The 12309-nt window shown below is 39.7% G+C and overlaps 1 protein-coding gene across 5 annotated transcripts in view; it reads right to left on the bottom strand.

Annotated features, from left to right (window-relative positions):
* Nucleotides 1-12309, bottom strand: part of TMEM117 (transmembrane protein 117) — a 512620-nt gene that overhangs the window by 86719 nt on the left and 413592 nt on the right. For all 5 annotated transcript variants that reach the window (XM_066369004.1, XM_066369006.1, XM_066369005.1 and 2 more), the window contains one exon: nucleotides 6950-7109. In XM_066369004.1, the coding sequence (XP_066225101.1) occupies nucleotides 6950-7109 (160 nt within the window). The remainder of the gene's footprint in view (nucleotides 1-6949; nucleotides 7110-12309) is intronic.

The raw sequence follows: 12309 nt of genomic DNA, 5'->3' as shown, positions 1-12309 counted from the left end.
CTTATAATTCCTTCAAGCTACATTCTTTCCACATTATCCATAAAGACTTGAGTGATCTCTTTTCCTCACAATAATCCTCATAAAACTCACTGCCTGTTTCAAAATTGTGATCTATATCGTATGCTCACCAGACTATTAGTTTCATTTTCAAGTGTGTTTGTCACTTCAGTACTCATGATTGACTCCTGATTTTTCTTTTTTTTTTTTCCTTTTTCTTTCTTTCTTTCTCTTTTTTTTTTTTTTGCCTGTTAACTCCAATGCTCCAGCAAAGGTATTACCTTCTGCCAAAATTTTTCCGTCATCATGTGTCACCTGCCAAGACATAGTCTCTGGCAACTCCTGCAGAATGCTCAGGTGGCTGGACTTCCCCACGCTGTATGGATATGACTTACCATGGTAAGTCTGTCTACTATTTGGAGGCTAGTCAATGGTCTACAAATACATACATATATTGAGGTTCATTTTAGGATTCTCTTTGAATAGTCTCTCTTTCCACTGGACCAGCACTGATGTCAGATATTAAAAATGGTGACAGTAAATAAAGTGGTGATTCAACCTCTTAGACATTAATAGTTAAAATGGGTAATACTTAAACTATAAGCCTTTTTGCCATATAACCACTTGGGACCTATCACAGAAGTTACCATATGTTTTCAAACAGGAGTTTAAACCTTGAGTAAGAAAAATGAAGATGTAAAGCAATTGTGAAAAGGCGTTTAAAATACTTTAAGGAAGGTTATTCCCGAAGTTGGGGAATATATTAAAACATTACACAGACATTTAAACAATCCTTTGTTTCGAAGTAGCCTGTAAACAAAATCAATTGGGATAACTCATTTTGAAAATACATGCCAACTTGTCTAAACAGCATGGCTGTTTAATTAAAATAGGTTCATGCTTGTTGTTCTGCCCTGTGTTCCAAACTGACTGATTTTACTTTCTATAGCTATGCCCTCATGAAAAGGGCCCTACTCAAGAGAGGTCAATGGATTTTAAAATCAAGTCTACCAAGAGTCATAAGTCTGTTTTTTAAAGTAGCCTACTTCTGAGAATCATGCACAAACCAGAAAACAAACATGTTTTAGATGTTTACACAGTGAATATTTGTAGAATGTAATTTTCGTAATTATTTTTTCAGTGAGTTAAGAATTACTTTTCAGGAAATATCACTTATTTTTAAGTGCTTTTCAACTGGATCAAGAGTCCTTTTTAATGCTTAATGTAGCAATGTATTCATATTTTTATTTGGATATTTAAAATCTGTACTATTATAATTCAATGGAAATGACCTAGTCTAATATTATTGATGGTTCACTCTCCTTATGTTGGTAAATATTTCACATCTTAAAAAATCTCATGTTCTTTGGCTTTTCTGAAATAATGTTATGTTCATTTCCTTTGTTCTTTCATTCGGCAAATATTTACGGTAAAACTGTGTTACGCTGAAATTGAGCTAGTTTTGAGAATGAACAAATTGAAAAAACACATTTCCTCTCTTTGAGGAACTCATACGTTATAGGAGGTAGGTAGATACAAGGGTACTAGGGAGGTACCTAGATAAATTATAAGAAGTGTTGAGAAAACATATCAACAGTGTAAGAATTCACCAAAATATGATCCTTGGTTCTTTTCTTTAAAAGTCTCTCTTTTGCAAGTGTTCTCTTATCACCTTGAAATCCATAAAGCTAAGATATTACATATATAATGTATTTTTATGTTATGTATTTGTTTATATCTATAAATCTAAGACACACACACACAGCCTGATGAGAGAAGCCTTCAAGAGAAGAGGCTGTTAAAGAGAAGAAAGGCTAGCGTGCACGTGTGGGAGAGAGAGAGAGAGAAAGAGAGAGGGAAAGAGAGAGAGAGATGATGATACAGCTATAGATGTATCTTACAAAACCTTTCCTCCTGGGTACTTTGTTCAGCAGAAACTATCTTGACGCTAGACTACATGGAAGTTGTACAACTCAATAGTTTAAAGTTTTCTCTACACCAATCCCCTAGAATTTAGTTATATAGAGCATTTATGAAAGGCAAAGAATGAGAGGCAAAGAGTAGATGAAAACTTAACAACAGACATAACTTCATCACTCTCTACAGTAATTAGCACTGCCTAACCCTGCCCCCCCCCCCCCCCCATCCACACACGGGAGCAGAGCGTAGCTCTGGCTCCTCACCTCTCCTCTATTCTTTCCTCTTCCTCTCTCTCCCTCTTTCACTGTCCCTTGCTTACTGTATAGTAAAAAGGCACAGAACATTCTTTACCTTATGAAGAGAAATTTCCTCTCTTCTAAAGCCTTCATACCAGCAACTAGGTCGCTGGGGGAGAGGAATTTAAAATGTGACAAAAGTAGAAATGTTTACTTTCCACTTGAATAATTCTTCTAAATAAATAATTCTTTCTAAATTGTCTCCACTTTTCTACTCTCATTTCGTCTATTAAGTGATTAATTCCTCTGTTCAACTACAAGCCCTCGTTCGTGGACCACGCCATCGATCTCCTTTCCTCCACCCTCTGTCACCAGCACCTGAGGGATGGGCACTGTGAGTGAACTCGGAAATGTTCTCTGAACGTAATGGGACTAAACTGAGTTCCCACACTGACGATTATGATAGCATTCCCAGCTGGACAGATTTTTCTTGTTCATTGTTCTGCCTTTTCACATTCTAGCTGCCTGCCCTTCTCTGAAGCTTTCCCTACTGCTCAGTCGACTCTGATATTTCTCTCTCTCTATCTACTAAGGCATTTTGGTTTCTTTGCTTACTCTACAACACATCATATTTTTAATTCATATACCTTAGATATATCTGTTCTTCAATCTAGCAGAAGAGATGAATGGGTGGGACATAACTGCAAATTAAATATTTAATGAATTGAAGAGGTAGAATAAAATCAAATGCCATAATTATAAATATTAAACAGAATCAGATAAAATTTCCTTAGAGAGAAGTGTACTTTTTTTTTTTTTTTTTTTTGTATTTTTGTATTTTTCTGAAGCTGGAAACGGGGAGAGACAGTCAGACAGACTCCCGCATGCGCCCGACCGGGATCCACCCGGCACGCCCACCAGGGGCGACGCTCTGCCCCTCCGGGGCGTCGCGCTGCCGCGACCAGAGCCACTCTAGCACCTGGGGCAGAGGCCAAGGAGCCATCCCCAGCGCCCGGGCCATCTTTGCTCCAATGGAGCCTTGGCTGCGGGAGGGGAAGAGAGAGACAGAGAGGAAGGAGGGGGCGGGGGTGGAGAAGCAAATGGGTGCCTCTCCTATGTGCCCTGGCCGGGAATCGAACCCAGGTCCCCCGCATGCCAGGCCGACGCTCTACCGCTGAGCCAACCGGCCAGGGCCGAGAAGTGTTCTTTATAACCAATTTCTCATGCTCCGTAGAAATGGGTGATTGATAATAAGTTGTGTTATATTTTATTGGCATCTGTTTATGCCTTTGTTCTAGAGATTTGACTAGAACTACAGAAAAATGTGACATGAGTAGTTTTCACAATAAGTGTAGAAAAATCCTATAATAAATATTCATAAAAATAATTATACTTTCACTACAAGTATTCAGAATCAACTTACTAATTTTGTTAAAATTTTTACAGCATTAGTACCATATTGTTATGGTTTTATTTTTTTACCAAACATTAAACTATCTTTTGATAGTATCAGCTAAATTCTCCTACCATTAGAAAAGGGTAGGGTCAATTGCTTTTAAACCACTTAAATAATTTTAACGAGGACAAACCTTTTAGTGAAAATACTTGCTCATTTCCACTAATTTTGCTACTTTTCTATTTTTCTTTTTTCTGAAATATGTGAATATGGAATGGATTAGATCACACTTTAGTTAGTTATGGTCTTGTTAGGATATCTGTATTATATATTTTTAAATATCTTGAATATATATGCCTTTAGGGGCTCTGTTTCTTTAAATCCACTCTCTTACCACATGTGTTAGTTCCTGGAATTTCAACAGAATGCTCCCAGAGGGGGACAGAGTTTGCGCAGGATTCAGTGCTGAAATGCCACTTCTTTATCCTCATCAAGCCGTTATTACTCTGGGCCTACTGCTGCCCGTGTGGGGCTCTGTGCTGGGAAGCCTCCTGGGATACAGAGGTATAAGCTATGGTTTCTGCTCTGTAGGATAAGAAATGCTGATTTGCAGTCTAGGTACAAAGTTCCAAGAAGTTAAAAGCAGGAAGTAATCACCTGTCTGCAAAGTGGCGGACTTGCAACAGTTCTTAAAGACAGGGTCTAGAAGAGCAGAGCAGGAAACACACGTGGGGAGAAAAAAGGGGGCTCAGAACATCCTGGCATGAGTGTACTGTGGTCAAGGGCTAAGCAAGCCCTTGGTCTGGGGCAGACCTAGGGACAGGAGACGAGGGCGGGGTGGGGGCACAGCCAGGGCCAGACAGGGAGGGCACTCACAGGCTGCTCCTGGAGTCGGGACTTCCTTCGTGGATAGTGAGGAGTTACTAGCTTTGGCTAAGACATAGCATTTCAGGCTTGAAGGTGATGATGGTGAGCTGTGTAGCATATATGGGGCCGAGACATCTAGAGAAAGCAGGTTCCACGAGGGGTTATTTTACAGTAGCACAGAGGATAGGCAGGACTGGACTGGTGGCAGAAAAATGAGAAAGAAGGATTAGGCTCAAAGACACAGAGCAAAAGATGAATCAGTAGGTTTGGCTCACTGACTCCATGTTGGAGGAGAGTAAAAGGAGTTAAGAGACTTCCCCTTTCGGCCTTAGTCTTCTATTTTGTATTCGGTACCTACTAATTTGGCTGCTGAGGCCCAACCTCTCTCCCTCTTTTCTTTGGGACTGCCTTACCTCCAGACAGTTCATGGATAGGCACAGCTCAGTCCTGCGCCAGCAATGTGGAATTAGGCCTGACGCCTCGAGAGTAGTCTCCCCATGAGGTATTGCTTGTATCTGCTTGTGAGATAGGAAGCTAAAAAGGCTGCTTTATAGTAAGAGAAAAGAAGGAAGCATACGTGGGGGGAAGGTAAGAGAAGAAAAAGTAGGCCTGGGTTCCCTGTAACATTTTGGCTATGTTTTCATGTGTCTCCCAAATGCAACTGCATCCCTCCCATAATTCTGTAGTACATCCTTAAAACACAGGAATGCATTCCCCCTTTGATTAAGCTGGCATGGCAGGGTTACTGTTACTTGTAGCCAAAGCGATATATTCCTTAGTATGAACTCTATCTTCAGTCATCTGGTGCTCTGGCTACTCTTCAAACACTTCAGCACTTTACTAGTCGGTAAATATTTTCATGCCATCTCCTTCATCCGGAATGTCTCTCCCTTCCCAATCCTGCTGACTCCAACTGTGCAAATACTATAAATCCTGACTATGCTTCCTTCTTCCATTTCTCTTTATTAGGCAATTTTTGAGGAAGTCCATAATATCTGTAAATTGTAATGTTACACTGACCACTTCAAGTCCCTGCTTATAGTGAATTTACTGGAGAAATAATTAAAACCATATAAATAAGGCGAAGGTGGTTGATGGTCATAGAAAAATCATGAAATTCTTGCTCTCACATATATAAGTTTAAACAAACTCAAAAGACAGTGTTCACTTGCCTACTAATACTTTTGACTCAAAGGTGGATTGGACGAGGTACCAGTGGGCCACCTGGCCAGAGCAGATATATTAGTTTGAGTATTATAAGAAAGAAGATAAAAATAGCCTTTAAATAAGCAATACATGATTCTTCGTTGCGTAAGTGCTATAAATTCAGTTTTATAAACATCCAGAGGAAGTCCTACAGCAAGGGAGAGTCAGATATGGAACCTGCTAATGCTTTCTCACTCAAAATCCAGGGCTTTCTCCACTCTGTGAAACTATCCCATTGGAAAAAGAACAAATACGTCAATTTTTAGATGAGTAAAAGAATACATTTTTGTTTTCAAATAATTTTTAAAGCAATAATGTATTTTAAATGACCATCCATTAAAATAGTTATATACTCTTAAGAACCATGTTGAACCTAATGTTTGGACTATATTATATACCAAAGAAAAAAGAAACTGTTTTTCTCTTTTAAGACAGTATAGAATATTTCTTATAAAGATCTCTTTGTAACTCTAGAAATGAGAAAACCAGTCTGCTAGCCTGTGAAATCTCACATAAATTTGAAACACAATAGAGTACACAGTACTTTCATTCCAGCAGTGCTAGCCTTTGTTCGAATAACATATACTGCCTCAGGAGGGGAAAACCCAATATACCTTATGAAAACAATACAAAAATGTCTAGATAATGGACGGGGAAGATAAAATGCCAAGAGATAGTTAATGTCTCTTTCTGCCCCATTCAAAGGACACTTCTAAGACCCCAAAGCATCCACACCGGAAGATTACATGAGTAGAACTGGTTAGCATGATGCCATTGTACAAACAATCTGTTACTAAGCAGGGCAGAAATATTGTCTACATGAAAATGGAAGGATCTCCAGTGAATACTGAAAAGAAGCGATAATTTCCACAACCAGTAAAAGCATCTTTACATCATTCCATTTCAACTGCTACAAACCGAGTTGCTTTGGCGAGTGCTTATCCCCGTTGTGCTGGATCTCTGTCATCCCCACGTCTGCAGCTTTCCATTTACTAAACGGCAGGGGGTCTTCTGTGTTTTGTTTTGTATTGCTTTGTTTTGTGTTGTTCTCTGAAGCCTTGGCAAGAAATATCACCATGCTGTATGGTTTCTAGGGGCCCACCTTGCAAAGTTCATTCAGTGGATTTTTGGTGCACCTCTCATAAAAACCCAACTGACTTATCCTGGTGAAACTGCTGAAAATATGAACAGAGGAGGCCCATTAACAGCAATCGTGAACGATGCACTCCTTGAGCTTTATGGAGCCTTTCACTGGAGAGCATTTGTTCTACTGAACACAAAGCACAGAGCAGATTCAATGAGAAGAGGAAGACACAAAGACCCTTACCTGCATTACAATGAGGAGGTCAAAGACCAAGATGAAAGAAGCCAGGAAAGCTCTGGAAACTTCATCACTGGGCAAAAATCCCCGATTCAGCTTGTCCCAGCTGATCCAGTCAGTTGTAATGACGAGTACAACCACGGAAGTCAGAGTAAACAGGACTGTCCTGCAAGGAACAAGACATTCGTTAAAAGCATGAGATGTAGTAATACAGACCGTGCACATTATATGTGCTATATTAAATGTCTCCTCCTTGCCAAGTACCTACTGCAAGGCATAATCACCAAAAGGAAGATGGGAAAAAAAGTAAATTGGCCCTGGCTGGTTGGCTCAGTGGTAGAGCGTCGGCCTGGCGTGCGGGAGTCCCGGGTTCAATTCCCGGCTGGGGCACACAGGAGAAGCGCCCATCTGCTTCTCCACCCCTTCCCCTCTCCTTCCTCTCTGTCTCTCTCTTCCCCTCCTGCAACCGAGGCTCCATTGGAGCAAGGTTTGCCCGGGCGCTGAGGATGGCTCTGTGGCCTCTGCCTCAGGCGCTAGAATGGCTCTGGTTGCAACAGAGCGATGCCCCAGATGGGCAGAGCATTGCCCCCTGGTGGGCATGCCGGGTGGATCCCGGTCGGGCGCATGCGGGAGTCTGTCTGACTGTCTCCCCGGTTTCAGCTTCAGAAAAAAAAAAAAAAAAGGAAATTAAGTGCTTTCTTTCAAAAGCAATTAGAGAAAAGTATGATAGCATCTCCTCCAAGATTTTCCCATAGGGACATTAAGATAATGATTACAGAACAAATAACGACAAAAATTTCACAAATGGCCTTGGCTAGTGCAATGTATCACAAAGAGAACATTGGTATGTACCTCTCATTATATGTACATCATTTTCTGAGAGTACTGAACACATCTAATAAGAACTTAAGGCAGATGGTAAATGGGTGAGGAAGTCCTTGCATTCTATTATTATCTAACAAAAGACAGGAATTGCTAGACCTCACATCATTACCCTCATAGCCTGAGGAGCTCCATAGAGAAACCACCTCTAGGCCCTGGCTGGTTGGCTCAGTGGTAGAGCATCGGCACAGTATGCGGATGTCCCAGGTTTGATACCTAGTCAGGGCATACAGGAGAAGCAACCATTAGCTTTCCATCCCTCTCCCACCCCTTCTCTCTCTCTCTCTCTCTGTTTTCTTCCTGCAGCCATGGCTCAATTGATTTGAGCGAGTAGGCCCCAGGTGCGTGAATATCTCTGTGGCCTCTGCCTCAGGAGCTAAAAATGACTCAGTTGCCAAGCAACAGAGCAATAGCTCCAAATGGGCAAAGCATTGCCTGGTGGGAGATTTCCTTTTTCACAATATCTTATTTGGAACAATTTATACTTTGATACAATGGATATAAAACACACCTTCTTAGATTCCACCCCTATGGTGACTAGAAAAGATATTTAATTTTGGAAAATAAAAATTTCCAGTAAAAATTTCATTTATTTTGTTAAAAAGACAAACTCAAAATAATTTGACTAATGCCTGACCTGTGGTGGCGCAGTGGATAAAGCGTCAACCTGGAAATTCTGAGGTTGCCGGTTCAAAACCCTGGGCTTGCCTGGTCAAGGCACATATGGGAGTTGATGCTTTCTGCTCCTCCCCGCTTCTCTCTCTCTCTCTCTCTCTCTCTCTCCACTCTCTATAATGAATAAACAAAATCTTTAAAAAAATAATTTGACTAATGATCTTTAAAATATAAATTAAAGATCACCTCTACTACCATTTAGAATGCCTTTGATCATTTCCAGTAGTCCAAATGCATTAAATAATTGTAAAGATTATTTTTACAGTTCAAAAGAAAGAAATTGCATATATATATATATATATATATATATATATTTTAAACCTAAGACTAATGTGATTTCAAACAAGTTTTTCTCCAGGTTAAGTCACTTTATTTTGTGTTTTTGTATTTTTGAGTTTGAAAAACTTTCAGCAATTCCAAATGAAATTAACACAATTTCATTTTTTTTTAATTTTTATTTATTGATTTCAGTGAGAGAGGATAAGAGAGAGGCATGAACATTGAGCATTCCTGTATGTGCCCTAACCAGGGATCAAACTGGCAATTTTGTGCTTCTGGATGATGCTCCAACCAACCAAGCTATTGGGCCAGGGCCACAATTTCTCTTGTCAACAAAGAATATAACAGCCTCCATGAAGGAAAGATAAATAGTGACTATTCTTCAAAGCTTCTTTGGGTAATAAGGGTATTTCCTTTTCACATTTAACTTTTCAAATGATGTCCCACAAGGATGCCATGAATACATACAGCTCTTTGAGATGCACTGGATGACTGAAGAGGTTGATAAATATTGGGGAGCCCAGTTTCCTTAACATCAGCCGTCTTTGCCTCCTCAGCCTGCGTCAGAAAGCCCTGTACCTCCCTATTGGCCAGCACTGCAGTGGGAAGCCCTGGTTCTCTAGTACCTCACTGCAGCTCTGTGAGCATTGCCCCTTCTCTTATTTAGTTTGTTTTCTACAGATTAATATCCCCGGCATTTTCGCTACCTTTTGCAAGGATAGATGATTATATAGAAATTGGTACTCTAATGGCTCCTTCATTGGTCTAAATATGGAAATTGATACTGTAAAATTAAATACTCATACTGAGGAACTTTTATACCTGTCAAAACTCATGAATTCAAAATAGGTGTCTGCTGAGAAATCTGAAACCTCATCTATTATACGATTTATAAAAAAATTGTTTTTATTCATATCAGTAGCTTCCTGCCTGACCAGGTGGTAGCACAGTGGGTAGAGCGTCAGACTGGGATGCAGAGGGCCCAGGTTCGAAACCCCGAAGTTGCCAACTCGAGCACAGGGTCTTCCAGCTTTGAGCGCGGGGTTGCTGGCTTGAGTGTAGAATCATAGTCATGGCCCCATGGTCACTGGTTTTAGCCCAAAGATCACTGGCTTGAAACCTAAGGTCACTGGCTTGAGCAAGGGGTCACTCACTCTGCTGTAGAAACCCCTCCCCCACTCCTGGTCAAGGCACATATGAAAAAGCATCAATGAACAACCAATTTGCCTCAGAAAAGAATGGATGCTTCTCATCTCTCTCCCTTCCTGTCTGTCTGTCCCTATCTGTCCCTTTCTGACTCTCTCTGTCTCTGTCAAAAACAAAACAAAACAAAAAAACATCCTTGTGAGTGATATCATTACAACTAATCACTAAAACTATTTTTGGAGTTATCATAATGCCTGTTGTGTGAGAGCTTCCCTAAGGCAAAATCTGTACCAGTTCACCTCTGGGAGGTTTGCTTTATTTGATATATTTCATTTAATCCAATCATTGGTATTTTCCTGCCTTTATTAAGTACCTGTTTTGACTAAGAGTATTGCTATGGATCTCAAGAAAAAGTTTCTGGTAATATTTACTCCAAAGGGAAATTTAAAAAAAAGTATTTTGTCTGATATTTAATATTTAATACCACAAAAAGAATAAAAATGGCAATTATTAAATATGAATACATATAGCTCAGAGATCAAGCCTTAAAAATAAAAACTCAGGAGAATGAAAAAAAAAAAGGCATAGAGGGACCAAAATACATTAATTGGCCTTAGGCCTCCCAACTTATACTCAGTGTCTTGGCTATATTTGACTAAAGAATTTATGTGTTGCACGTGGTTTGATTTTCCAAGCCACTTCTTATAAAACTGATAGATTTCATCATGCTATGATAATTCAGTCAAAATACCAGTTTATAAGCACTGTGACTCAGTTAGATTATATAAAAACCACCTCTTTGATGTGAAACTGCTGTGCAGGAACCAATAGTAATGGCAGACTACCATTACAGTAACATGCCGCTTACAATGTGCCCAGCATGTATACGCACTTCACACGAATTAGCTCGTATAATCCTTACCACAACCCTATTATCACCACCCTCAATTTACAGTTGCTGGAATCAAGTCACAGAAAATTCAAATAGCCTGACCAGAGTTACAGACTGAATAAGTTACATAAAATATAAGATGTAAGTGGTATAAGATGATTCAACCCGAGGCTAATTCATGACAGTCTGTGTCATAACCATCGTACACATTGCCTCTCATAGGAAACACCAGATATTACCCTCTTGTTACTATGTTTGTAGCTAAAATTTCGCTTGTTTTCCTTGGAAATGACCCAGAACAGTTAACATTGAAAAGTAGAACTGACAGAGACTGGCGACCACTGCCAGGGAACAGCTCAACGGAATGTTTTCATGGCAGATGAAATGGAACCTGATGGAGCTCCTTGGGTTTTATTTAAGCAATATGGTTGAAAAGATGTTTACTCTGGTCCATGCTTCTTGGGGAGCTCCAGCTCCTCTTTTTAAGAAGCATCCAATTAAGCACTTATCTGGATTATTTCCCTTCAGGCTGCAGCCAGCACCAGCAGGACATCCTAAAGCATCAATTCCACTGGCTGCTTTCTGGCTGCCAAATAGGAAGAACTCATACATAATTATCAGCTTGAGTGGTTAGTCTCACTTCCATGTTTTCAACATTCCAATTTGTTTGCTTTTCCACAATTGCTGCTAATTCCTCTTAGATAAATAGGAGTTAGACTGTTTGATCAAGAAGGGTTAACAGAGTTTTTCTAATCCAATGGCTTCCAACCCTGGGTGGGCTCCTGGGAACTACAGAGTTGCTGCTAAGCAAGTGTGGATCTATATGTGCACTAAAGGTTGTTGGCAGAGTGAACAGATAAAATGCTTCCAGACAGGTTAGGGGCTTGGCTCGAGTCACACAGACTGCCAGTGACAGAACTTCAATGAGGACTTAAATCTACTGACTCGGAGAAGGAATTGCCCTAGAGTAAACTATTTTCCTTTTTCAGCTAAAAATCTGCAGATATTTTCAAAAATTTCGTATCATCTTGATCTCTTCTGGAAACATACACATCTTATAGCCTCTTCTAATACCTATTTTATATGGTAATCAGAGACAGAGTCATGCATGTAAGTAAATGGAGATAATGTCTCCAAACATGATATAATTCTTAGTCTGAATCATTCCATCTTAACTTCTGCATTTCTAAAAATACTGAACCTCATTACAAGTAATGAAGATTTATATGTAATTAGTATTGTTTTTCTTCTTCCATTCATAACCACTTTAAGATAGGCATTGCATAGACAAATTGAAAGCAGACATTAAACCAAGAGAGAGAAGAATTAGCATTAGGTTTTAAGGTCTAATTCACAGGGCTAACTATCACACGATTTCATTTTAATTAAACCAGGGAGTAGGAATGTGAAGACTCTCCTAACTAATGTACTATAAATTGTGTCAAACAAAATTGCAACATTTTACTATGTTTTATCCTACTGAAAATGGCAA

Source organism: Saccopteryx leptura, chromosome 2 (assembly GCF_036850995.1).
Source record: "Saccopteryx leptura isolate mSacLep1 chromosome 2, mSacLep1_pri_phased_curated, whole genome shotgun sequence".
NCBI classification, from domain to species: domain Eukaryota; kingdom Metazoa; phylum Chordata; class Mammalia; order Chiroptera; family Emballonuridae; genus Saccopteryx; species Saccopteryx leptura.
This window is presented reverse-complemented; position numbering and strand designations above follow the sequence as displayed.